Below are 23,727 nucleotides of genomic sequence, written 5' to 3' on the forward strand. Positions count from 1 at the left end.
AGGCAATGGCAAACCACCCCGTAAAAAGTCTGCCAGGTTCGAACTCAGGTTGTGAGCAGAGAGTTCAAACTGCAGTACTGTAGCTTTACCACTCTGTGCCCACGGGGCTTTATGAAATGCAATTTAGGTGGTTAAAATTTAAAATTATTTAGAATTTAAAAGAAATTTGATTTTTATAAAATTGCTGATATATCTATAGTAGGGGCGGCCAAATTGTAGTTCATATTGTGTGGTTCTTTAAACACTCACCACCCCATTGGCCAGCTTGGAGAAGGCATTTCTCTCTTTAAATCACTTCTTCAAGCCAAGCCAGATGGTGGCTTGGAGAATGCATTTAAAGTTGCTTTCTTTCCACCTCTCCTCCCTGCCCTAATCTATTTTCCTTCCTTCCTTCCTTCCTTCCTTCCTTCCTTCCTTCCTTCCTTCCTTCCTTCCTTCCTTCCTTCCTTCCTTCCTTCCTTCCTTCCTTCCTTCCTTCCTTCCTTCCTTCCTTCCTTCTTGTGGCTCTCAAACATCTGATGTTTATTCTATGTGTCTCTTACATTAAGCAAGTTTAGCCACCCCTGGCCTAGAGGTACAAACATCCCAGGGGCTGCTGATGTACTGTTATGTACACCAGAGTGGAACTACCTAACACTTTGGACCTGATGTGTGGTGCATTTGCAGAAACAATACCCACCACGGAACTACAAATGGAAGAGTCTCGTTACTGTTTTTACAGCGGCTGCTTCCTACACATGATTTTTTTTTGTTCAGGTTCAAGATGGGTGATCTTATATTGAATCTGAAGATCTTTGAACCTGATTGTGGAGTAGAGGCAACTGAGGAGCACCTCCTGTATTTGAGAAAGTATGACAAAGGGCTGACAGTGAATGCCTGTGCCCATGCAGTCTTCTTCTGCCAGCTGCTTGATGCCACCAAGTAAGGCAAAAAATAACCATTTTCCCTTTTAGATTTCTTAGGGGTGATTAAAGCTGCTGGTGGACAGGTGGCAACCTGACCTTTAGGACTTTTATCACCACAAAATGTTCTGTAGTGCAGTACATTCTAAATTGACATGTTAACTCTTTTAAAAATAGAGGCCCGTGGCCTGTTATCAATTGTGTATTGAAATCCATCCAAGGCAGGACTTCAAAGTGTTGCTGAGTTTGCCCTTGGATAACCTTTACTATCTTTTGTCGAGAGGACTAAAAGACATTTCCTTTCCCGTCTGTTAATCTGTGGTCTGCCAAGCATAAAAGGACAACTTTCTCTTTATCTTCAAACATTGCTCCTACCATATGTTGTCAAAGACTTTTATGGCCGGAGCCCATTGGCTGTTGTAGATTTTCAAGGCTGTGTAGCCGTGGTCTTGGCATTGTGAGACCTGATGTTTCACCGGTGACTGTGACTTGCATTCCTCAGAGGTGTAACTCAGAAAACTGGAGTTCTTTCTGGTTTTGACCCACAGTTGCTGGCGAAACATTAGGTCTCACCATGCCAAGACCACAGCCATACAGCCCAGAAAATCTACAACAGCTGGTTGTGCCTACCAGTTTATCTCTGTCCCTCCTATGAACTGTGTTTTATGTTGTTAGTAATGGATGGGGTGTGTCTGGAGGTAGAGTTGCCAGGTCCCCCCCAGCCGCTAGTGGAGGTTGGGACAGTATGGTTGCCAAATCCCAGTTGGGAAAGTCCTGGAGCTTTGGGATAGAACCTGTGGAAGACAGGGACCTAAGTGGGGTACAATGCCATAGAGTCTACCCTCCAAAGCATCCATATTATCCAGGGGAACTGCTCTCTGTAGTCTGGAGATGAGCTGTAATTATCTGGGGGATCTCCAAATCCCATCTGGATGCTGGCATCCCTAGGTGGAGGTGTCATAAGGTGCAAGGAATAAAATTTCTTATGTTGTCAGAACTCAGATGGACAACTGACAGTAGAATGAAGTTGAGGGATATATGTTCTGTGCACATTTTAAAAGTGTCATCTTAAATCTGGGGAAGAGAATCCTAACCATTGTAACTAGCACTTGAAAACATGAGGCTAAATCAGTTTGCACTTAAATCTATCTGGTATGTAACTTTTACACTGATGATTCATTACTGTGTTTTATCCCATGTGAGCAATATTCACAACAGTACAACAGTGCTCTGATACTGTCAAATGGATCGCCTCCATCTTTCATCTGGATCTCCTCCATCTTTATCCCTCAGTGCTTCTTCCCTTGTGTGTCTTGTCTTTTTAGATTTGTGTAAGGGCCTCTGTCTCTTGACTGGTCAGTTGCTTTGAGAGACAGTTGTCTGAAAAGTGGGAAGAAAATATAGTGGCCTTTTTGTGTTGTGTGAACATGTCTTGATCTTTCCCTTCTAGAACAAAGAGTCAGGTGACCTTTCCATATGTGTTGTCCAACTGCAGAATGTTAGTTTTATTTTATTTTTTAAAAAACTGCAAAAACTAGTAAGAAATGTGTGGGCAGTGAGGTGGTTTGAACAGAGCTTCCAGTTATCAGAGATTGGGCAGTCAGTGTAGTCCTGTCCCATCCCCTGCTACCTCTATCTTGCTGTCTTGGCTGTAGCCTTCCATGTACTGACAGGGTGGCCCAGTCCAACTCAGAAAAAAATCTGGAGACTTTGGGGGTGGAGCCAGGAGACTTTCCATTCCCTAAAATAAATGAATAAAAGGACTGCAGTGCACTTTCCCTGAATATAGTTATAATTTCTTTGTCTCCCAGCTAGGGTTGCCAATCCCCAGGTGGGGGCAGGGGATCCCCCGGTTTGGAGGCCCTCCCCCTGTTTCAGGGTTATTAGAAAGCGGGGGGGGGGAGGAGGGGAGGGAAATATCTGCTGGGAACTCTGTTATTCCCTATGGAGATTTATTCCCATAGAAAATCATGGAGAATTGATCTGTGGGTATCTGGGGCTCTGGGGGGGCTGTTTTTTGGGGTAGAGGCACCAAATTTTCAGTATAGCATCTAGTGCCTATCCCCAAAATACCCCCCAAGTTTTAAAAAGATTGGACCAGGGGGTCCAATTCTATGAGCCCCAAAAGAAGGTATCCCTATCCATTATTTCCTATGGAAGGAAGGAATTGAAAAGGTGTGCCGTCCCTTTAAATGTGATGGCCAGAACTCCCTTTGGAGTTCAATTATGCTTGTCACAGCCTTGATCTTGGCTCCACCCCTAATGTCTCCTGGCTCCACCCCCAAAGCCCCCAGATATTTCTTGAGTTGGACTTGGCAACCCTACTCCCAGCAGCTGCATTTCCACTGAATGAAACTGGACAACACTGAATGAAACTGGACAACACAGATACACTCGCAAAGCAGACAAAATACAGTTTTGCAAGTCCACACTTTTGTGCTCTCACTGGGGCAATTTACCTACAAGAGTTGCTGAATGTAACCGTCTGCTGTATTTTAACCAATTTCTTTTTTTTTTTTAACTTTAAACATTTTATTAAGGCATAAAAGTAGCTTACAATCCATAGCGCAAGAAGTTTACCGTCAAGATTAACAGAAATAACATTGTAAGCTTAATAGACAGAATACAGAGCAAAAACAACCTTTAAAAACAAAATACAAACTGAAGGTAATAGTAATTATAACTATAATTATAATAACACAGTATTTGAAAATAAAATAAGATCAGGGAAAGGAAAAAGGAAGATATAATACACTTTAAATAACTTGAAATTAACTTGTTAAGAGAATTTTATAGCAAAAGGAAATCCTTATACATTTTATTTTTAGAATAAGAGTTAGCATAAAATGGATCGGTGTCAAGCTTTTCTAGAATGGGAAGCCAAGTTGCCAGATATTTAGCGTAGGCTTGGTATGGGTCTTTGTAGTCTATGGCTGCCTGAATTTTATCCATTACAATGTGTTCCCAGACTTTAAGTAGCCAGTTGTCAAGTGTCAAATTCAATGAGTTTTTCCAGGACTGCGCAATCGTGGTTTTAGCAGCTGTCAGGAGTTTAACTATCAAGGATTTTTTAGAAGATGAAAGACGGGTATTGGACCAATGATTGAGAAGTATCCTTGTTGGTTCATCTGGGATCAAGACCCCAGTTAGGGAGGAGAGATGGGCACAAATTGAGGTCCAGAATGGTCTGATTTTGGGACAGTCCCACCAGCAGTGAAAATAAGAGGCTTTGAGCCCACAGTTTCTCCAGCAGTCTGAAGAGCCTAACTGCGTCATATGGGAGAACTGGTTAGGAGTAAGGTACCAACGTGCTATCAATTTAAAGTTTTGTTGAGATATATTTATAATGGTAGATTGTAGGGCATCACTAGCCCATATAGAGTCCCATTGGTCGGGAGAAAGGATGATGCCACAGTCTTTATGCCATTGGGTGGTGTAAGAGGGTAAGGTTGCTTCGAGTTTAGACTATAGGATTCGATACAGCCGTGAAATGAGACTTTTAGGCGTTCTCTCTTCGTGAAAATGAAGAACCAGATGTTCGTAGTCAGATGAAGGGCGAGAAAATGAAGAGATCACTTTAGGGTCCTGAAGAAAGTGCCTGATTTGAAAGTATTCAAACCAAGGTGCTGGCTTAGTCAAAACTTGGTCTAGATCATTTTTAGGTAGAAGTTGTTTAGAAGATGAAAGAAGATTAAAGAAGATTAAAGAAAAAAACTTTTGAGGAGTCTCTCCAGACCTTGAAAGAAAAGGGTAGTTGGGCAGGAAGGAAATATTTTTGTCCTATAAAAGATGAGATAGTAGAGAGTCCTGGAGCCAGAAAATGATGCTCCGAATCCCATACTGACAAGAGCGCCCTGAGGAATGGGTTCATGAATTGCCACGGTGGGCGTTCATTTTTCTAACCAATTTCTTCAGACTAACACTGGGAAATGAAAGGTTCTATGTTACTCTTTACCAGGGCTCTTTTTCTAGCAGGAGCTCATCTGCATATTAGGCCATTCCCCCTGATGTAGCCAATCCTCCAGGAGCTTACAGTAGGCCCTGTACTAAGAGCCCTCTAAACTCTTGGAGGACTGGCTACATCAGGGGGCGTGGCCTAATATGCAGAGAAACTCCTGCTAGAAAAAGAGCCTTGCTCTTTGCTATCTATTTTAGTTTAGTTTATTTGATTTAATTTTACAGAGCAAATGACTTCTGAAATGAATGCAAAACAAATGGAGGGACTGAGCTCCTTCCTTTCTCACAGCTTCACAGTCTCACCAGAAGACTCACATCACTCTGCCTGCTAGCCCTGCCCTCATACAGCTTCCTCTAGCTGAGATTTAAAGGCACATACACCTTCCCAAACACAAGGTGTTTCTAAGCTTCTTCTAAGACTTTCAAGGTGGAAAGGCACATGGTGGCTGTGGGGAGGAGCTGGCTGGTGGCAGGGAGGAGCCTTCAAAACTGGGGGGTCCCTCTCTGAAACTTGGGAACAGGCAAGTCTATATACTGGCCATCAAACGGATGTAGTGGTTACAGTACTGGACTAAGGCCTGGGTGACCTCAGTTCAAATCCCTACTGTGCCATGAAATTTGCCAAGTGACCTTGGGCCAGGTAATCTCTCAGCCTAACTTCTCTCACATAGCTGTTAAATTACACAGAAGTCAATAAACACCTTAGATACCTTAAAGCCAAACAAAATAGCATTCAGAATAACCTTTCATGAGTCACAGTGCACTTCTTCATATGAATGAAATATACAACTGTTGGGTGTGATTTTATATACAAGAAGGAATGGAGAATGTTACAAAGAATCCAGAGTGGGTGGAAAACATTCCTGACTAACAACAGCAAAATGGACTACACAAACCTAATTCAGGATGAAATTAGGGTTGCTGTGAAAGTAAAATGGAAGAATAGATACTTTGCTTCTCAACCAGTGGTTTTGGAGGTGGCTTTCAAAATAAAATAACAACTATATCTAGTTTTTAAAAAAAACTGAATTAATAACACAGAAATTTAAATCCAGAGTATTACAAAAAAGCCAACAGCAAGACACATTACATTATGAGAACAGAGGGAAGAGGAAAAGAAAGGCTATTGCGGGGGTGTCAAATATGCAGCCCGGGGCCAAATCAGGCCCTCAAGCAACTGGCTGTCATCTGCTTCCTTCTCTCTCTCTTGCTTCCTTCTGCACCACAACTTACTTTGTCAGGCTTACTTAATTGCACAGGAGCTACAGAACAAAGCCTCTATTTTCTCCATTGGCTGAGGCTCCTCCCTTGGGGAGGAGAGAGGAGGGATAGCCTGTTTTTCCAGGCTCTCTCAATTGCACAGCAGAACTACTGAGCCAAGCCTCTCTTCCTTCTGTTGGCTGAGGTTACTCCCCCTCCTGGTCTGGGGAAAGAAGGAAAGAGCCAGAGCTTCCTTTGCCCAATTCCCTTCTTCCCCTACAAAGAAAGCACCTGTAAGACCAACAAGTGCTAATGTTTTAAGAAATGTTTTATTTAAAGTTTTAAAAAAATCTTTAATTGTGTTTGTTTGCTTTATAAAGTTTGTATCTCTTATTGCATTACATTTTATATGACACATATGGCCCGGCCTGACAAGGTCTCATTTATGTCAGATCTGGCCCACATAAATGAGTTCGACACCCTTGGGCTATTGTTTCCACTTAGTCATTATTGTTGCTACAGCAGGCGTCCTCATAAGAATAAATTAAGAGTCCAGTAATACCGTTATCCCTACTTTATTCAGTTGCCTTAGACCAGGGGTGTCACTCATTTGTTATGAGGGATGAATTTGGCATAAATGAACCCTTGTCGGGCTAGGCCATGTGAGGCTGGGCCATGTGTGTTCCTATTCAATATTAGGTAGCAGAGAAATAAACTTTATAAAGCACACAGACAAACACAATTAAATATTTTTTAAAGAAAATGTAAAACGTTTAAAACATTAACACTCGTTGGTCTTAAATGTGCTTTCTTTGTATTTTTCCCATGAGATCCAGGGAACTGGGCAAAGGAAGCTCTGACTCTTTCCTCCCTTTTCCAGGGGGACCAGGAGGGAGAGAGCCTCAGCCAACAGAAGAAAGAGAGGCTTGGCTCAGTAGCTCTACTGTGCAATTGAGAGGCCTGGCAAAGCAAGTTCTGCTTCTTGGATCTTTCTTCATAAGAAGTTCAGGACACAATCCTGTTTATAATTACTGTATTACAATTTACTTATGTGCCCTTCCTCAGGAAGAAACCGAAGATTCATGAGAATGTGCCTCTTTATGCCCAGGAATCCAAGGAAGTAAGTCTTCGAAGCCTAAAGATTGGAATAATTGGGGGAGGCCACATTGGAAAACAGCTGGCCAGAGTGCTCCTAGAACTGGGTGGCTTTCCAGGAAAGAATATCCAAATCTCTACAAGGCGGCCAGAGACTCTGTGTAAGAATCTATGCTTGACAGAAGTTAGATTCATCTGTATTCCTGATATGCAGCAGAATTCCCAAATGCAGATCTGATTACCTTGCCAATCATGGCATACATAGTTTGACAACCCCTATTAGTAAAGACAAATGTTATTTGTCCCCTGAAATTCATCTGCATTTCCATTAATATTTGATGCAAGAATTTGTTTGCTTGTTTGTTTAGCATATGTCTTATCCTGCTGTTCTCTCCAAAGGGAGCCCAAAACAGCTTACAAAAATAACTAGAATATAAATAAATTTAAACAAAATGCAGAATCAAGAAAAAAGCACCCCAGGCACACAAAGCATCCAGAGTGTGGATGATATCCCACAAGGTAGTCCTTCAGAACTGCAGACTGCAGGGAACAGGATAAAAGCCAAGGATAAATGGGGCTCATGCCTCTGGTCTTGTCCACCTGCAACAGAAGGAAGAGATGTGCATACCCTAGATCTTACAAATAGCTGGCAGCAGTCTTCCCGTAATCCCCCTCAACTGTCCTGAGACCTTGCTGTTCTTTTATATTTGACTTTCTAGAGTTCTTTAAATGTCTCAATATAATGATGGTGGATTTGGGACAGGATAACGTAAGGATTCAGATCCCAGGGGAGTTGGGCTCACTGGGTAACCTAAGGGTACATCATTGGCCCTCAGCCTCAATTCTGTATCATTAAAACATAACATGAGAACAACAGCAACCTGTCTTTTAGTTTTAAGTGGAATAATACAAGGAAATGTTGAGGATCTTCTTAAGATTAGGAAGGAAAACAAAAGTCAATCAAAATAACCAAAATATCATTATACATTTTAAATAAAAGGCAATAAATGAATTATTTCCCTTATATAGGCTTATTTTCTTTGTTTAAACAATCACTTTTAAACATATGCGCATGCTCCTAATAATGTTTCCTCACTTAAGTCACATGTTCATAGATGAGTTGTTCACAGCTGTGTGCATCTGTCTTGCCTTGGGTGATACGATACATTTTCACCATCAGGCTTTTTATTAATCTGAAAAGTCACTATTGTTAAGGCAACATTTTCAGTTCATCACTTCAGGTTCAGTAGTAGTTATGTCACTCCTATTCCAAACTGTTAATGCAACATCTTGCATTCCCCAGTGATTAATGTAAGGCCATTATTATACCAAATAAGTACAGAGGGAGTAACGAAACAGTTCCTCTCACTTTGACAGAGAGAACTTTATGTTTCTGTGCTATACCTCTGAGGATGCTGGTCACAGTTGCTGGTGAAACGTCAGATTCTACTATGCCAAGACCATGGCCATACAGTCCAGAAAATCCACAACAGTAGAGGAATGTATAGAGCATTATGTTTCTTTCAGTACTCAGTCCTGAAGACAGCAGGGGAGTGAAAAGGAGGATTATTAAAAGGCTTTTTATAGTTTTTGAATACTGGTGAGTTCCTGTGGCTTGACTGCTTTTGAGTTGTAGACTTCAAATCAAAGTTCTTGAAAGAGTGCCAGGTGATTATTTTTCTGCATTTCTGCTTTGAGTATAGAAGCTTATTTTCTCTGTATCTCAAAGGACCTTGTTGTAGAACTATCCATCTCTGTAGTTTCTATTTTCAGTTCTCTAATGTGTTGTCTGATTGGATGGCTTCACTGAAATGTTGTGACCCATTTTCTTTCATGCTGATATATTTGAGAGAAAATTTAGTAACATCACTAAAACCCATCCTAGCATGCATGACCACGTGCACATACGTACACACTCTTGAAGGACAATCTACAGACAACTCTCTAAGAACCATCTACTCTTGGATACAATCCATGTATTTTGTGTGTGTGTGTCTGCACCTAGAAGTCATGTTGACCTCTGGTGACTGACCCCTATTGGGGGCCTGAAGGATATTCAGGGAGGTGGCTGGATAAAGCCTGCCCCCGCCTTCCAACTGAGTATTTCAAGGACACTCTCCCATCTAAGTACTGTCGATGCGCTTAGAGACCAAGATGGTGATTCTTAGCGACGCAAGAATGAAGGCTGTACGCAGTAGCTGTAAAACCACTATATACATTTATTTACAACACCACTCACTCTCCTGACTGACAATATGCTCCGCTGCACTCCAACTCCATAAACCCACAATCACCACAGTTACTCTGTACATTTATACATTGGACAGCCAATCAGCAACTTGCTGTGTCATGCTGACTCTGCTGGCTGATGCAATCCTTCTGGCAGCCAGCCACCTGCTGTCATGTAGATCATCTAAGCCTCTAGATCTTTCTGTTCTGCAGCACATGCTATAAGCTGTCTCTTTACATATAATAGTGACAAGTACTAACCACAGTCAACCCTACTTAGCTTCTGAGATATGATGAGGTCGGGCTTGCCAGGTCAGGGCTATACAGTCTATGTATTGAAGCATCATTTAGGCTCAGAATACTTAAGATGTTGCCTCTAACTCTACTTCTTTCACTAATATTGACAATGACCTCTTTAAATCATCATCCTATGCACCAATGCATGGCTTTGGTATTCTCTTTCACTGCAGACTTCCCAGAACCTAATCTTGCATATCTTCTGAAACCTATGTGAGATGTATTCAGACTGTTTTTGGGTTGCCAAAGATAAAGAAACATGGAAAGGGATAGGGTAAAATAATTAGTATATTGATATTCTCCCTGAATCTGCAGAGGCTTATCTTCTTTTTCATTTGTTCTTTTCTAGTAGAATTTCAGGCACTAGGAGTCAACTGCTTTTACAACAACAGGAAGCTGGTCAGCTGGGCAGATGTTGTATTTCTCTGCTGCCTCCCATCCCACCTCCCATACATCTGCTCAGAAATTCACAAAGAACTCAATCAATCTTCTATCATATACAGCCTGGTCACAGCTATCCCTCTGCCCAGGTATGACATCATCATGGCATCTGAATGAACTTGATAAATTGGCCCTTGATTAAACTGGAGAAGTTCATGCTAGAGGGGGAGGAAAGTGAGAGGAACAAGAAGCAAAAACCAGTATAGCAGCAGACAGTAGTAGTGCCCAGTCAAAATTAAATTTGACTTGTGAGACATCTGAATGTGGCCTGTCAATGATAACTGAAGCAAAAATTGTGTGCATTTCTTTTCCCATGGCTTTTGCCAGGGAAGGTCATTTGCAGTATCATTCTAAGCAGTTACACCCTTCTCAGTGCATTGGTCAAAGAATTAAAAGGGTATAACTCTGTTAAGTTACTGCTAGTTCCTCAGATGGTATAGATGTGACCGATGACTGTCCAAAGAATATTGGTTAGATCTGTGGAAACTTTCTAATGGGTATTCTATGTATATCCAACAACCCTTCTGCATGCTTGTTTGTAACTACCATCAACCTGGTTCTTGCTTTTTTTTTCAGGCTGAAGCAACTCATTTCCTCCAATGCTATCTTGAGGCCACACTATACCTTCACAGACAGCAGCTCCCTGACTTTGTGGGATATGAGTAGGACAGTTGTGGAAGCGCTCAAAGACCCAGCTGTTGTGCAGGCTACGTGTCCCCTTGGCCCTATGGGTACTTTTCCCTTCAGCTATGTCTGATTCGGGCTTTGCCCAGGCGCGCGTGTGTGTGTGTATAAAGGTGCCTTGTTTTTAGATGTTGCAACATAAAAAACATAGCTGTGAAAAACAATGCCATTAGAGTGAAAGGGTATATAGCAGGAAAGCAGTCTGGGGAGCCAAGCAAAATAGAGGTGCTGGGAGTTGAATATTACACTTTAGACAGTCCCAGTTAGGAAGACTACCAAATATTGTTCCTGAGATTCCAAGAGAGAAATGCAAATCAGAAGGAGCAGCAGTTGGCATTAAAATCTGATGTTGGATATCCCTCTTGTTTTGCAGGGGCAATTGCTATGAAGCCCAAGTGGTTGGAGGCTGTTTTCTATGCTGCTCTAAACAGTTACACATGCCAGGATTTATCCTGTACAAAGGCCCTGGAGTTACTCAATAAAGTATGTTTTCCTGAAGATGTCGCCACCTCCTCTGAGGAACATAAATCACCATCACCACCACAGCCACTGTTTGTTTGTGAAAGCTTTATCAATGAGGCCTTTGCTTCCTCCTTGACACCTGATGAGTAAGTAGAGTCAAACTGGATATAATTATGGGCACATAAGAAGAGCTCTGCTGGAACAGACCAGTGGCCCATCTAGTCCAGCATCCTATCTCACACAGTGGCCAACCAGTTCCTCAAGACAGCCAACAACTAGGGATAGAGGCCGAAGCCTTTCCCTGAGGTTGATTCTTGGCTCTGGGATTCAGAGGCTTAGTGCCTCTGAATATGTAGGTTCCCCTCCGTCATCATGGCTAGTAGCCGTTGATAGACATCCTCCATTAATCTACTTAATCCCCCTTTAAAGCTGTTTATTGCTGTAGCCATCACTACATCCTCTGGCAAAGAATTCCACATTTTAGTCACTCTCTGTGTAAAGTAGTATTTCCTTTTGTCTGTCCTGAATCTCCTACCCATCAGTTTCATTGGATGCCCTCAAATTTTAGTATTTTGGGAGAGGGAGAAAAAAGTATATTTCTTGGTTCATGCATAATTTTATAAACCTCAATCACAGGGATGTCAAATATTACTTGACATATAGGAGAAAGGTCAGGTGAATTCAGGGGCTGAAATTTTGGAGATAAAGGCAATTTTTGCTTATACTTTAGTTCTTATGTACAGGCTAATGAGAGTTTAAGCTTTTTTTTTTTTGCAGTTAGTTAGATCTTACCTCGGTGGGGTAGGGCAGGATATAAATCGAATAAAATAAAATAAATAAATAAAAATAAATATATTAAGAGGCTTTTTCCCTTAACACTCCAGCACATTTCATTTAGTATATATCAGACTCTTTTGGTTCCCCAGGTTGGTACACCCTTCTCAGAACCCAAACCCCTTCTCTTGAAACACCAGTTTTTTACTAACTCTTTAGGTCTCTACAGGCAGTTTTTATTCACACCAAACCAGGGATCTTTGTTCTCTTTGGAGCTATTTTCTCTGTTCAGCTGAGCAGGGAATCTTCTTCTTTCCCTCCTTGGCCTAAATAGGAGTCTCTATACATTCCCCAAACCTCCTTGCCACTTTTCCCGAGTTCTCCTGTGTTAAGATGTTCTCAGCTGAGATCAAAATCTCTCAGCAAAGGCAGAATTCTGCCTTTCTCTAGTTGAGACGCAAGTCTGACTGACTTTCCTCAGCATCCAGCTCTTTCAAGACTGTGCCTGCTCAGCTGATGCTGTCCAATCAGATTGCTCTGAGCATCCTGTCACTCAAGGTTCTCTGATTCTGTGAAGGATTAACTGCCCTGGCGCTAGATGTTCTGCCCCCCAGGCAGAACCCCCCCCCCATGGACTCTAATTGCACATGCTTTGTGCGCTCAGCTCGATGATGTCACCTGAAAGTGACATCATTGTGATGGCATGCTTTGCTGGCTGGGCAGTGGCTGCATCCTTCTTCCTTTGCTTCGATTGCTTGGAGTGAAGAAAGAATGCTTGGCCAGCCCTCTTCCGCTTCAAAGGGAGCTGGGCAGGGGTGCATCCTTCTTCACTCCAAACAATCGGAGCAAAGAAAGAATGACGCAGAGTATCAGGGTTGGTGCGTGCAGGGATGGGGAAGGGACTCTTGCTCCCAATTGTAAGATGGTGCCCTTGGCAGCTACTTATTTCGCTACTCCCACATGCCGCCCCTGAGGATTAATCCTTTGCAGTCGTTTACTGTTTGTACAGTACTTTGAGGCTTTTAAAAAGATGCAGTTCATCATAGCATTCTATTTGGGATTTGACCGTTTTGTGTTTCCCTTTCAGCTTCCTTTTTACTATTCTCATTTTTGTAGTTTCCTCTTGAAATCAAATGTTACAGTTCTGGACTTTCCAATTGTGTTTTAATCATGCTCTACTTAACCCAAAAAGTGGGTTGTTGAACCTCTGAAAGTGGGGCTTTTGAAGTTTTATTGATTTGTGCATGTCTGTCTTTTTTTCTTTTAAAGTCAGTCACCATTACCAAGTAAATTTGGGCTTCTGGGTCACCATACCAAAAGCTGTGATCCATTGCTGTACTCTACAGAGAGCTCCTTCCTGTTGCAAAGAGTTTTTTTTTACCATATCCGTTTCCCCACCTACTGACCAGGGCACACCAGGTCAAAGAGGCTTTTCCTGAAGATCTTCAAGAATTTCCTTCCAGAAGACTCTCTAGGGTTTTGTTTTTCCAGATTTCTGTTCCCTGCTTGGGGAAAGGGAAGAGCTAAATTACACATTATCTCTCCTGCTAGATCTGCCAGTATTTGTATGAAGGTGGGCTGAAGTACAACTAGAAAGCAATTGCACTGACTTCCTCCCCTCCTGCCTGTATTCTAACCAGAGGGGGAGAAAACCTCTAAAGTGCAAAGGGGAGGTGTTGCTTATTTCAAACATCCCAGACAAAATGCATTTCTTCACAGCTTCAGTTTAGTCATTTTAGCTTCTAGGGAGAATTCATGCTTGATTTCATCTAGAACCCACATACTTTTCTTTTTGGAGGTCTATATTATTTGTGAAACTCTCCTGCAGTGCCACATTTCACATGGATTGATTTTCATCCTGTCCAGTGTCTATCGTTTGCATCTATACATAGCAATGAAGGAGTCTTGGCAGTGACTCACCTACCCTCTCATTGGCTGAGCCAGGTATCTTCATAGACAGCAACCCCACTCTCCAGCCCCAGGACAGATAAGGATTGCATCTTATTGGCCTGTCCAGCAGGGTCCTCCATTTCCCCCAGTGGATGTTGCTGGTAACCATAATATTTCAAGCTTGGTTCTGTCAGTAAAACGTGGGGTGGAGGCCCTTTCCAGGCCTATTTTGGCCTTTGAGAGAGAACTCATTGGGGCCAGTCCTGTTTACAGTTGCCAGCTCTAGTTTGGGAAATTCCTGGAGATTTTGTGGTTAAGTCTAAGGAAGCCAGAGTTCAGGGAGGGGAGAGGCCTCAGCTGAATATAATCATAGTGTAGTGTACTGAGAGACGAGTCGTGGTGAAGGCATAAGTATTTAATAGCTAGCACACTACCGAACTGGTTAACACGCGGTCGGGTCCGCTAATATATACAAGCATCCCGGAACATCCCCTTTGCTGGCCAGCCCAATCCTGGCCAGTTGAACTTCCCGCCCTTGGAGCTGATTGGGGTGGCTTTCCCGCGCTGCGCAAGGCGACCCGCGGGCGGCTCGGGTTGCGCGGCGCTGTGCTGATTCCAATACTCTACACTCCTCCCCTCCTAGTTTAAACTACATAATCCTGTAGGTACGTTGGTGCCCTGCGTTCCCGGGTTGATCTCCTCGGGGTTGCTATTGGTGTGGAGCCCGACCCAGCTGCGGGTGGCTCCGTTTCTGGCGGTGGATGGTCCGGGTCGGGTAGCGGCTCTGGTACGGGTTCCGCGGCCCCGGGGACCTCGTATATGGGCTGTTCTTGAGTCGGCGGGGCCCCTTCTGGGGACTCCGTTTCCGGCAGCTCCCTGATCCCGGCTGCCTCCGGCTCTTCGGGCAGGGTGCGGCGGCGCAGCTGATCGATGTGTCGCCGCAGTACTTGGCCCCCTGCTGTGGTCACTTCGTAGGATCGGGAGCCGGTTACTCTCAGGACCCTCCCGGCTACCCACTCCGGGCCGCTTGCGAAGTTTTTCGCGTACACCGGGTCGCCCGGAAAGAATCCCCTTACTGCCTCGCGAACCTCGGGGGACCCGCGGACCTCCGGCGCCCTGTCCGGGTGGAGCCTATCTAACCGGGTGGTCAGTTTCCTCCCCATGAGCAGCTCGGCGGGGCTGAAACCAGTTGTGGGGTTTGGGGTGATCCTGTTGTGGAACAGGAACGCGGAGAGGCGGTGGTCCCAATCCCCCTGGACGATGCGCCCTAGGGCTTCCTTGGTGGTCCGCACCATCCGCTCCGCCTGGCCGTTGGTGGCTGGATGGAAGGGAGCGGATCTTATGTGCCTTATCAGGTACCTCTCGGTGAACTCTCGGAATTCCCGGGAGGTGAAGGCCGTGCCGTTGTCCGTCACTAGGGTGTCCGGGATCCCGTGTGTGCAGAGAACCCTTCTGAGCGCCCGGACGGCTGCTGCGGTGGAGGTCGAGGTGACCGGGATCACCTCCAACCATTTTGTGTGAGCATCTACCAGTATAAAGAAGAGTTGCCCCTGATGCGGCCCCGCGAAGTCTAAATGGAGGCGGGACCACGGCCGCCCGTTTGACTCCCACCTGTGGACCGGGGCGGACGGCGGATTGGGCCTGGACTCCTGGCAGGGTTGGCACCTCCTAACCCACCCCTCTATTTCCTCGTCCATGCCTGGCCACCACACGTAACTCCGGGCCAGGGCTTTCATCCTCACGATGCCCGGGTGGGTCTCGTGGAGATCTTCCAACACCTGTCTGCGCAAGGGGGGGGGAACCACCACCCGGCTCCCCCAGAGTATGCACCCCTTGTGGGTCGATAGCTCGTCCTTCCTGGACGTGAATGGCCTGAATGCATCTTCCACCTTGCCCGCTGGCCACCCCCTTCCCACCCAGTCCCTGACCCGCGCTAGGATTCGGTCTCTGCCCGTGGCTCGAGCCACCTCTTCGGCGTGTAGTGGGCGCTCGGGGAGGGACTCTATAAGCATCACCCCGTGGGCCGGGGCGGGATCTGGGTCTGTGGCGGGCAGCGGCAGGCGGCTGAGGGCATCGGCGTGCCCCATTGCTTTCCCTGGGCGGTGGACCAACGTGTAGGTGTACGAGTTCAGGAACTGGTTCCACCGTAAAACCCTCTGTGAAAGGATTTGGGGGGTTTGCCGGTCGGGGGCCAGGAGGCCGAGGAGTGGCTTGTGGTCCGTGGCAATGGTGAAGCGCCTACCGTAGAGGTAGTCGTTGAACTTGTGGACTCCCGCCACGATCGCCAGGGCCTCTTTATCGATCTGGGCGTAGTTCCTCTCGGCTGGGGACAGAGTCCTGGAGTAATAGGCGACCGGCACTTCCCTCCCGTCCGGGAGTTGGTGCCCCAGGACCGCTCCCACCCCGTAGGGAGAGGCGTCGCAAGCCAGGATCAGGGGAAGGTTTTCATCGTAGTGATGAAGAACCGCGTTTGAGACTAAGAGGTCTTTGACCGCCTGGAACGCCGCGGCTTGGCGCTTTCCCCAGACCCATGGGGCTTGTTTATCGAGCAAACGGTGTAATGGTTCCGCCACCGCGGCTTTGTGCGGCAGGAATGAGTGGTAAAAATTCAACAATCCGAGAAAACTCTGTAGTTCTGCTTTGCATTTGGGGGCAGGGGCCTGGACAATGGCCTTGGTCTTGTCCGCGGTTGGGTGGATTCCCGCTGCGTCCACTGCGAAGCCCAGGAACTCCACTCGCGGAACACCCAACAAGCATTTTTCTTTTTTCACCTTCAGCCCCGCCGCCTGGAACCGTCTGAGGACCTCTCGCAGGCGGCGGCTGAACTCTCCTTCGGTGGGGGCGGCGATCAAAACGTCGTCAAAGAAGGGCTGGACTCCGGGGATCCCTTTAAGGAGAGAGTCCATTATGCTTTGGAAAATCCCCGGAGCCACGCTCACCCCGAACTGCAGCCGTTTAACCCTGAACGCCCCCCTGTGGGTCACGATTGTCTGTGCCTCTGCTGTCTTAGCGTCGACCGGCAGTTGCTGGTATGCCTGAGCTAAGTCCAGCTTCCCAAAAACCTTCGCCCCGGCTAGCGCTGCGAGGACATGGCTGACCACCGGGACTGGGTAGGGATTGTCCTGTAGAGCCTTGTTGATCGTGCACTTGTAATCAGCGCAGATCCTCACCTCCCCGTTGGGTTTTACGGGTGTCACTATAGGGGTCTCCCAGTCGGCGTATGTGACTGGCTCTAGGACGCCTTGGGCCGTGAGGCGGTCCAGTTCCGCCTCTATTTTCGGTTTTAGGGCGAACGGGACGCGTCTCGCCTTGAGCCTTATGGGCCGGACCGTTGGGTCGATCGGTAGGGTGATGGGCGGCCCCTTGTAGCTCCCCAGGGACCCGTCGAAGACCTCTGGGAACTCCCGGCAGACCCCGTCGAAATTGCTGGTCCGCATGTGGTCTACCCCCACTAGCTGGATTCCCAGAGGCTGGAACCAAGCCAGCCCTAGGAGTGTGGTCAGTTGGCGCTTGACCACCAGGATGTCTAGGGGTCCTCTAAAACTCCCTCGTTCCACATTCACCCGGGCCCACCCCACGATGTGTACCGGGTTTTTTTGAAAGTCCCTTAATACGAAGTCCGCTGGCCTCGTATGGAGGCGGCGGCGGGGGCATAGTCTCTTGAGGGTTTCCTCCGAAATGATCGAGATGGAGGAACCCGAGTCTACTTCCATGAGGCATGGGGCGCCCTCGATCAGGACCGACATTTTGACCTTGTCGGGGGCTGCAAGGGGCAGGTTCAGTACCTGTAGACTGGTGGACGCCGTCGTGTAGGCATCCAAGGAGTCGTGATGCGCTGACGGTTGGCGGCGGCTGTTTTTGGCCCGGCAAGCCCGGGCGATGTGGCCCGTCTTCCCACAGCTGCGGCAGTCCAGGTGGCGGTACGGGCAGTCCCTTCGCTCGTGGGGGTCGCCGCAGCTGGCGCACCTGGAACCGGTGGTGGCGGTGGGCCTCTCCGTTGCTCGTGGCCTCGCGGGGGCTCGTGTGTCGGTTCTTTGCGGTCGTCGGAGCTGGAACGCGTCTCCCTCTGCTCGGACCTCTGGCTCTGCTTCACCCTGGTGTACTGCCTCCCCGCGTTGCTGGCCGTACGCCTTGGTGGCCCTCTCAAACGCCGTCGCCTCGTTGAAGGCTTGTTGTAGGGTGAGCTCTTCTTTTGCGAAGAGCTTCTGTTGCAGCCGTTCGTCTCGGAGGCCCCAGACGAAACGGTCCCTCAGGGCTTCGTCCCTCTTATCAAAACTGCAGTTCCCGGCGATTTGCCGAAGTGCCGCCAGGTAGACCGCCGCTGTCTCCCCCGACTTCTGGTCCCTCTTGTGGAAGAGGAATCGGCGGGCGACGATGGAGGGTTGGGGCGCAAAGTGGCCCGTGAGGAGTCTCACGATCTCCCCGTAGGATCTCTCGGTCAGCCTTTCTGGAGCGGAGAGGTTTCGTGCGATTTCGAAAGTCTCTTCCCCACAGACGCTCAGCAGGACGTCTCTCTTCCGGTCATCATCAGTGATCAAGTTCGCCCTCAGGTAGCACTCGACCCGTTCGGTGTAGGTCTCCCATCTCTCGGGGTGCTCTGGGTTGAATTCAGCAAGGTGGCCCGTCGTTACGCTAGAGTTCGCCATGGTGGCGGCGGGCTGCTCGGTCGTCGGTCTCTCGCCTTCCTCGTCTCCGGCCAGGGCTGGTTCCCCGCGGGGTGGCCTGGCCTAGCTAGATCCCATCCTCGTCGCCAGTGTAGTGTACTGAGAGACGAGTCGTGGTGAAGGCATAAGTATTTAATAGCTAGCACACTACCGAACTGGTTAACACGCGGTCGGGTCCGCTAATATATACAAGCATCCCGGAACATCCCCTTTGCTGGCCAGCCCAATCCTGGCCAGTTGAACTTCCCGCCCTTGGAGCTGATTGGGGTGGCTTTCCCGCGCTGCGCAAGGCGACCCGCGGGCGGCTCGGGTTGCGCGGCGCTGTGCTGATTCCAATACTCTACACATAGAATCATAGAGTTGGAAGGGTCATCTAGTCCAACCCCCTGCATAATTCAGGAAACTTACAAATACCTCCCCCTAAATTCACAGGATCTTCATTGCTGTCAGATGGCCATCTAGCCTCTGTTTAAAAAACTCCAAGGAAGGAGAGCCCACCACCTCCTGAGGAAGCCTGTTCCACTGAGGAACTGCTGTAACGGTCAGGAAGTTCTTCCTAATGTTAAGCCAGAAACTCTTTTAATTTCAACTCATTGGTTCTGGTCCTTGCTTAGTTCTGGTCCTGCCAGACTCCACCCTCCAAACCAGCCTTTTCCTCCTGGGTGAGGGCTGGGGAATGTCAGAGTCCACCCTCCAAAGCAGTTATTTTCTCCACGGGGAAAGATATGTCTGTCTGGAGTTCAGTTTGTGATATCAGGAGATCTTCAGGCTCCACCTGGAGGTTTCCTACGCTAGGCCTAGCAGTGACTTGATGCCACCTGACTGGCATGACTTAACTAGGCTTGGCAGCTTGCTGCTGTTCAAAAGCAGCCCCCCTGACAGTCAGTGTAATGTAGCAGTTAGCACTTCAGAACAGAGTCTGCCATACCCAGGTTCTTGCTGTGGAAGTTGATGGGGTGATTTCAGACCAGTCACAAACTTTCAGCCTAATCTACCTCACAGGGTTGTTGTGCAGATCAAATGGGGGAAAGGAGAATGATGTCAGCTGCTTTGGTCCCCACTGTGCAGAAAGACTGTTTTTTTCCCAGGTAGGAACTACAGGGAGAGGGATGGAAAGCTGAAGTTAGAGGGGCAGATAAAGGTAGGTTGATTGTTGGCTGGAAAAGAGTTGGGTTGCCAACTCCAGGTTGGGAAATTCGTGGAGATATGAGGGATCGAGCCTGGAGAGGGTGGGGTTTGAGGAGGGGTGGGACCTCAGACAGGGACATTGCCATAGACCACCCTTCAAACCAGCCTTTCCCTCCTGGGGAATCACTATTGCCAATCTCCAAGTGAGGGGCTGGGGATCACTCAGAATTACAACTTCTGTCCAGAAGGCAAAGATCACTTCCCCTGGAGAAAATGGCCGCTTTGTAGGGTGGACTCTGTGTCATTATACCCTGCTGAGGTTGCTTTCCTCCTACTTTGGTCCACACTGTGGAGAAAATTGTCCTTTTTCTAGGTAGAGTCTGCAGGGAGGGGAGAAGAGATGGAAAGCTGTAGTCAGATCACTTCCCCTACAGAAAACAGCCGCATTGAGGCACATACTCTATGGTATACCATAACACAGCCATGCCAGGCTCCAAAAAAGAAAGATCATACAACAAGCATATCTCCTAGTACATTCCCATGCTCTCTACATGGGGCTACCCTTGACGCAAACCCGGAGACTACAGCTAGTGCAGAATGCTGCGGCACGGCTGCTAATGAGGCTGCCATGATGGGAGCACATTCAGCCAGTGCTGAAAGAGCTGCACTGGCTACCTGTTGTGTTCCGAGTTCGCTTCAAGGTGTTGGTATTGACCTTTAAAGCCCTTTATGGTCAGGGACCTGCATATCTACGGGACCGCCTTTCTCCGCATATCCCCCAGAGAGCACTGCGTTCAGGGGCAAAAAACCTACTCTCGGTCCCCGGACCAAAAGAAGCCAGGCTATGCGTGACAAGATCTAGGGCTTTCTCAGTGGCAGCACCAGAGCTTTGGAATGCTCTTCCAGAAGCCATACGGGCCCTGCGGGATCTGTCTGCATTCCGCAGGGCCTGTAAGACCGAGTTGTTCAAGCAGGCCTTTGAGGCTTGACGAAGATGGCTGCCACCGGACATCACACAGAACGCCGGTGTTCATGGCTTGGAATTCTAATGCCGCTATAATGTATTCAGCACTATATAATGGTTTTAATAATCTCGAATTGTAATACGTTTTTAAACTGAAAATGTAAATTATGGTTTTATATATTTTATTTGTTTAATTGTGTAGATACTGTGAGCCGCCCTGAGTCCGCTTGCGGAGAGGGCGGGATATAAATCAAATGTAATAAATAATAAATAAATTGGTTTGACCTGACAACTGTACAGCCAAAGGAGTCTCCTCTTAACCAGCTTCTAGCAACAGACAGAATGGGTTGGAGAGCCAGTTTGGTGCAGTGGTTAAATGCGAGGACTCTTATCTGGGAGAACTGAATTTGATTCCCCACTCCTCCACTTACACCTACTGGAATGGCCTTGGGTCAGTCATAGCTTTCATAGGAGATGTCCTTGAAAGGGCAGCTGCTGTAAGAGCTCTCTTATCCCCACCTACCTCACAGGGTGTCTGTTGTGGGGGCAGGGGAAGATAAAGGAGATTGTGGCCGCTCTGAGACTCTGATATTCAGAGTATAGGGCGGGATATAAATCTAATATAAGTCATAGAATAAATAATATCTTCTTCTTCATATGCTGATGCTAAATGCTGCAAGGCCAAATATGACAGGAAAAGATGGCAACAGTGGACTACTGATGAAAGGAATTCTTCAGTGTGTGCATGATCATCGTCATACTCACGCCACAGCAATTGAATGCTGAGTGCCCAAGGCCGGGGTACTTGCCCAGAGTCTCTTTCTAGAGCCCATTGTATTTATTTTCTCAATGGGTCTTATTCCTAATAGCAAAATGATAGTAGTAGAATGAATATTGAATAATGGATAATGATGAACAATAGATACAGACTTTTCTTTTCTCCTAGTACATTCCCTTGGTTTGATCTGACAACTGTACAGCTAAACGAGTCTCCTCTTAACCAGCTTCTAGCAACAGATGCATCTTTACAGGAGAACATAACTTCATTTTATTGTAATGCCATTGCTACATTGGCTGCAGAGTATGAAGAAAGCAAGGCAAGCATCTCTAAGAAGATTCCTCTATCAGCTGTGCTATTGCATCCCACCACAAATCAGGAATTAACAGCATCTGGCACAGATGGGACTTGTCCAAGTAATGTAGAGGACGCATCTAGTAGTGAATCTGAAGAGATAAATTAATTATTGTGAGATTCAAGCTGTTTACAGGTGGAAAGAATTCCACTGAATACTAGAAAGAACAGTGGCAATACTGACTAGTAACCCGTCCTAACTACTTGCATTGCTAGAATCTAAATGGTTAATTACTTGTTATGTAGCTATGTCACTGAAGGATATTTTGCCAATGAAAAATCAGATGTATAGCGGGGGGGGGGGGGGGTGGCATTTTAAAAAAAAGTCTTGAGGCAATTAAACAGTATGTTATGCCAAAATAAAGTGAAGCAGAAGGAATTATTCAATAATTAGTTTTTAATCTAGCTAAACCTATAATCTCCCATCTGTACTACAGTTTAAAGGTACACATAAGATAAATGATTTAACTAACAGTACAATCCTCTCTGGGAATAAGCCCCATTGAATAGACCCAGTGGAATTCTGAGTAGACCTGTTTAAGCAATCTTGCAATATAATGATGGTGATCAGGTTTCCCATTTCAGCATAAGGGAATAATAGGAACTGTGCTGTTTGCTGCATGGAATTGCAATAATAAACTTTCTTGAGAACATTCTGAAATCTGTAGTAACACTTATAGAGAATGAAATAGTTTTGATTTTAGCATTGTTTCCTATGAACCAAGGCATCTCTACTTCTTGTAACTGGTCTTTCTGTTTTGTTCTCAGAACTGAGGAACATGTTCTGTGTGCACAGTAAGATATCCCTATGCAGGGAATTTTCACAGAAATGAGTGGAAATTTCCTGAAGGCAGAGATTTGGATTGTGTGCCCACAATGCTTTTTCCTAATAAGCGCATGTTTGGTTTGCTTCTCAGAGTATTTCAACTTAGGGTCAAAGTTAGCAGCTGGATCAGCCTAGTACAGTGGCTGATTTGATGCAATAACCATGAGGATAAGAATGAGGTGAATCTGTTTTTCTCAAATAACAACCTGAATGATCAGCCTCACACCCAGGATTCCTGCTGACTTAATTTGGGGGAATTCAAACTCTGGAATCTCCAGTTGAAAAGATCAGGTAGTAGGTGATGGGGAAGACCTCAGCCTGAGTCCCTGGAAAGTCACTCCCAGTCTTAGTAGATAGTACTGACAGAGATGGACTAAAGGGTCTGATTCAGTATATGTAAGTTTCATGTGTGTTGCAAAATTAAGCACATTTTCTTGAATTAAAAACAAATTTCTAAAAGTAATAATCAGGTAAACTGGAATATAACAGAGGTCATCTATGTTTGAGAGGTGGGATGCAGGATACTCTCAAACCACATTTCAGTCTGCACCATAAATTCAGTGAAGCTTTAAGACTGATGTCAAAACCAACCATTTCTGCAGTCTTGGGCTATAGTTGCAGTTGTCATTACTACAGAAGATCTACCTGACTCCAGTCTCACTTGAAGAACAGGTTCAAACATATGGTCCCTCTGTGGAAGTTTCTGTATGCCCTTGGTAGATCTTTAAACCCAAAAAAACTCAGTTCATTTCTACATATGACAAATATTTAAAGGTGCAATCCTAAAATCTACTCAGAAGTAAGGCCCATTTTATTGGGCTCACTCTCTGAAAAAGATTGCAGCCTTAAAGAAGTAATAAATTAGGAGGATATTCTGTATTTTTATGAACTAAAAATGGTGGGTTTTTGCCCAGTCTGAATGTGTAACTTTCACAGGACTTGATAGTGTCAACACTGTAGTCTTGGAAGTCAACCTTTCTCTGCCTACCCCTAGCAGCCCCCAGTCATCTCTATAAAAGGTTTCCTAGAGTTCAGAGGATTCTTAAGGAAGAGTGGAATTGGGCAAATTTACTATTCTCTCT

The 23,727-nt window shown here is 46.2% G+C and overlaps 1 protein-coding gene across 1 annotated transcript; it reads left to right on the forward strand.

The window, feature by feature from the left end:
- The first annotated feature begins 751 nt into the window (after positions 1-751).
- Positions 752-22,472, forward strand: NOXRED1 (NADP dependent oxidoreductase domain containing 1). Its single transcript, XM_060262004.1, has 6 exons — positions 752-921; positions 7,125-7,315; positions 10,030-10,210; positions 10,698-10,852; positions 11,179-11,413; positions 21,634-22,472. Exons 1-6 carry the CDS (start codon positions 764-766, stop codon positions 21,926-21,928), a joined length of 1,215 nt encoding a protein of 404 aa, XP_060117987.1. The 5' UTR covers positions 752-763; the 3' UTR covers positions 21,929-22,472.
- Positions 22,473-23,727: the final 1,255 nt, after the last annotated feature.

Source organism: Heteronotia binoei, chromosome 21 (assembly GCF_032191835.1).
Source record: "Heteronotia binoei isolate CCM8104 ecotype False Entrance Well chromosome 21, APGP_CSIRO_Hbin_v1, whole genome shotgun sequence".
NCBI classification, from domain to species: domain Eukaryota; kingdom Metazoa; phylum Chordata; class Lepidosauria; order Squamata; family Gekkonidae; genus Heteronotia; species Heteronotia binoei.

Excerpts from the sequence above, each read along its gene's own strand:
- NOXRED1 (XM_060262004.1), top strand. The coding sequence starts at position 764 with ATGGGTGATCTTATATTGAATCTGAAGATCTTTGAACCTGATTGTGGA. Across the intron at positions 10,853-11,178 it reads GTGTCCCCTTGGCCCTATGG|GGGCAATTGCTATGAAGCCC; the intron begins GTACTTTTCCCT and ends CTTGTTTTGCAG. Across the intron at positions 11,414-21,633 it reads TCCTCCTTGACACCTGATGA|TACATTCCCTTGGTTTGATC; the intron begins GTAAGTAGAGTC and ends CTTTTCTCCTAG.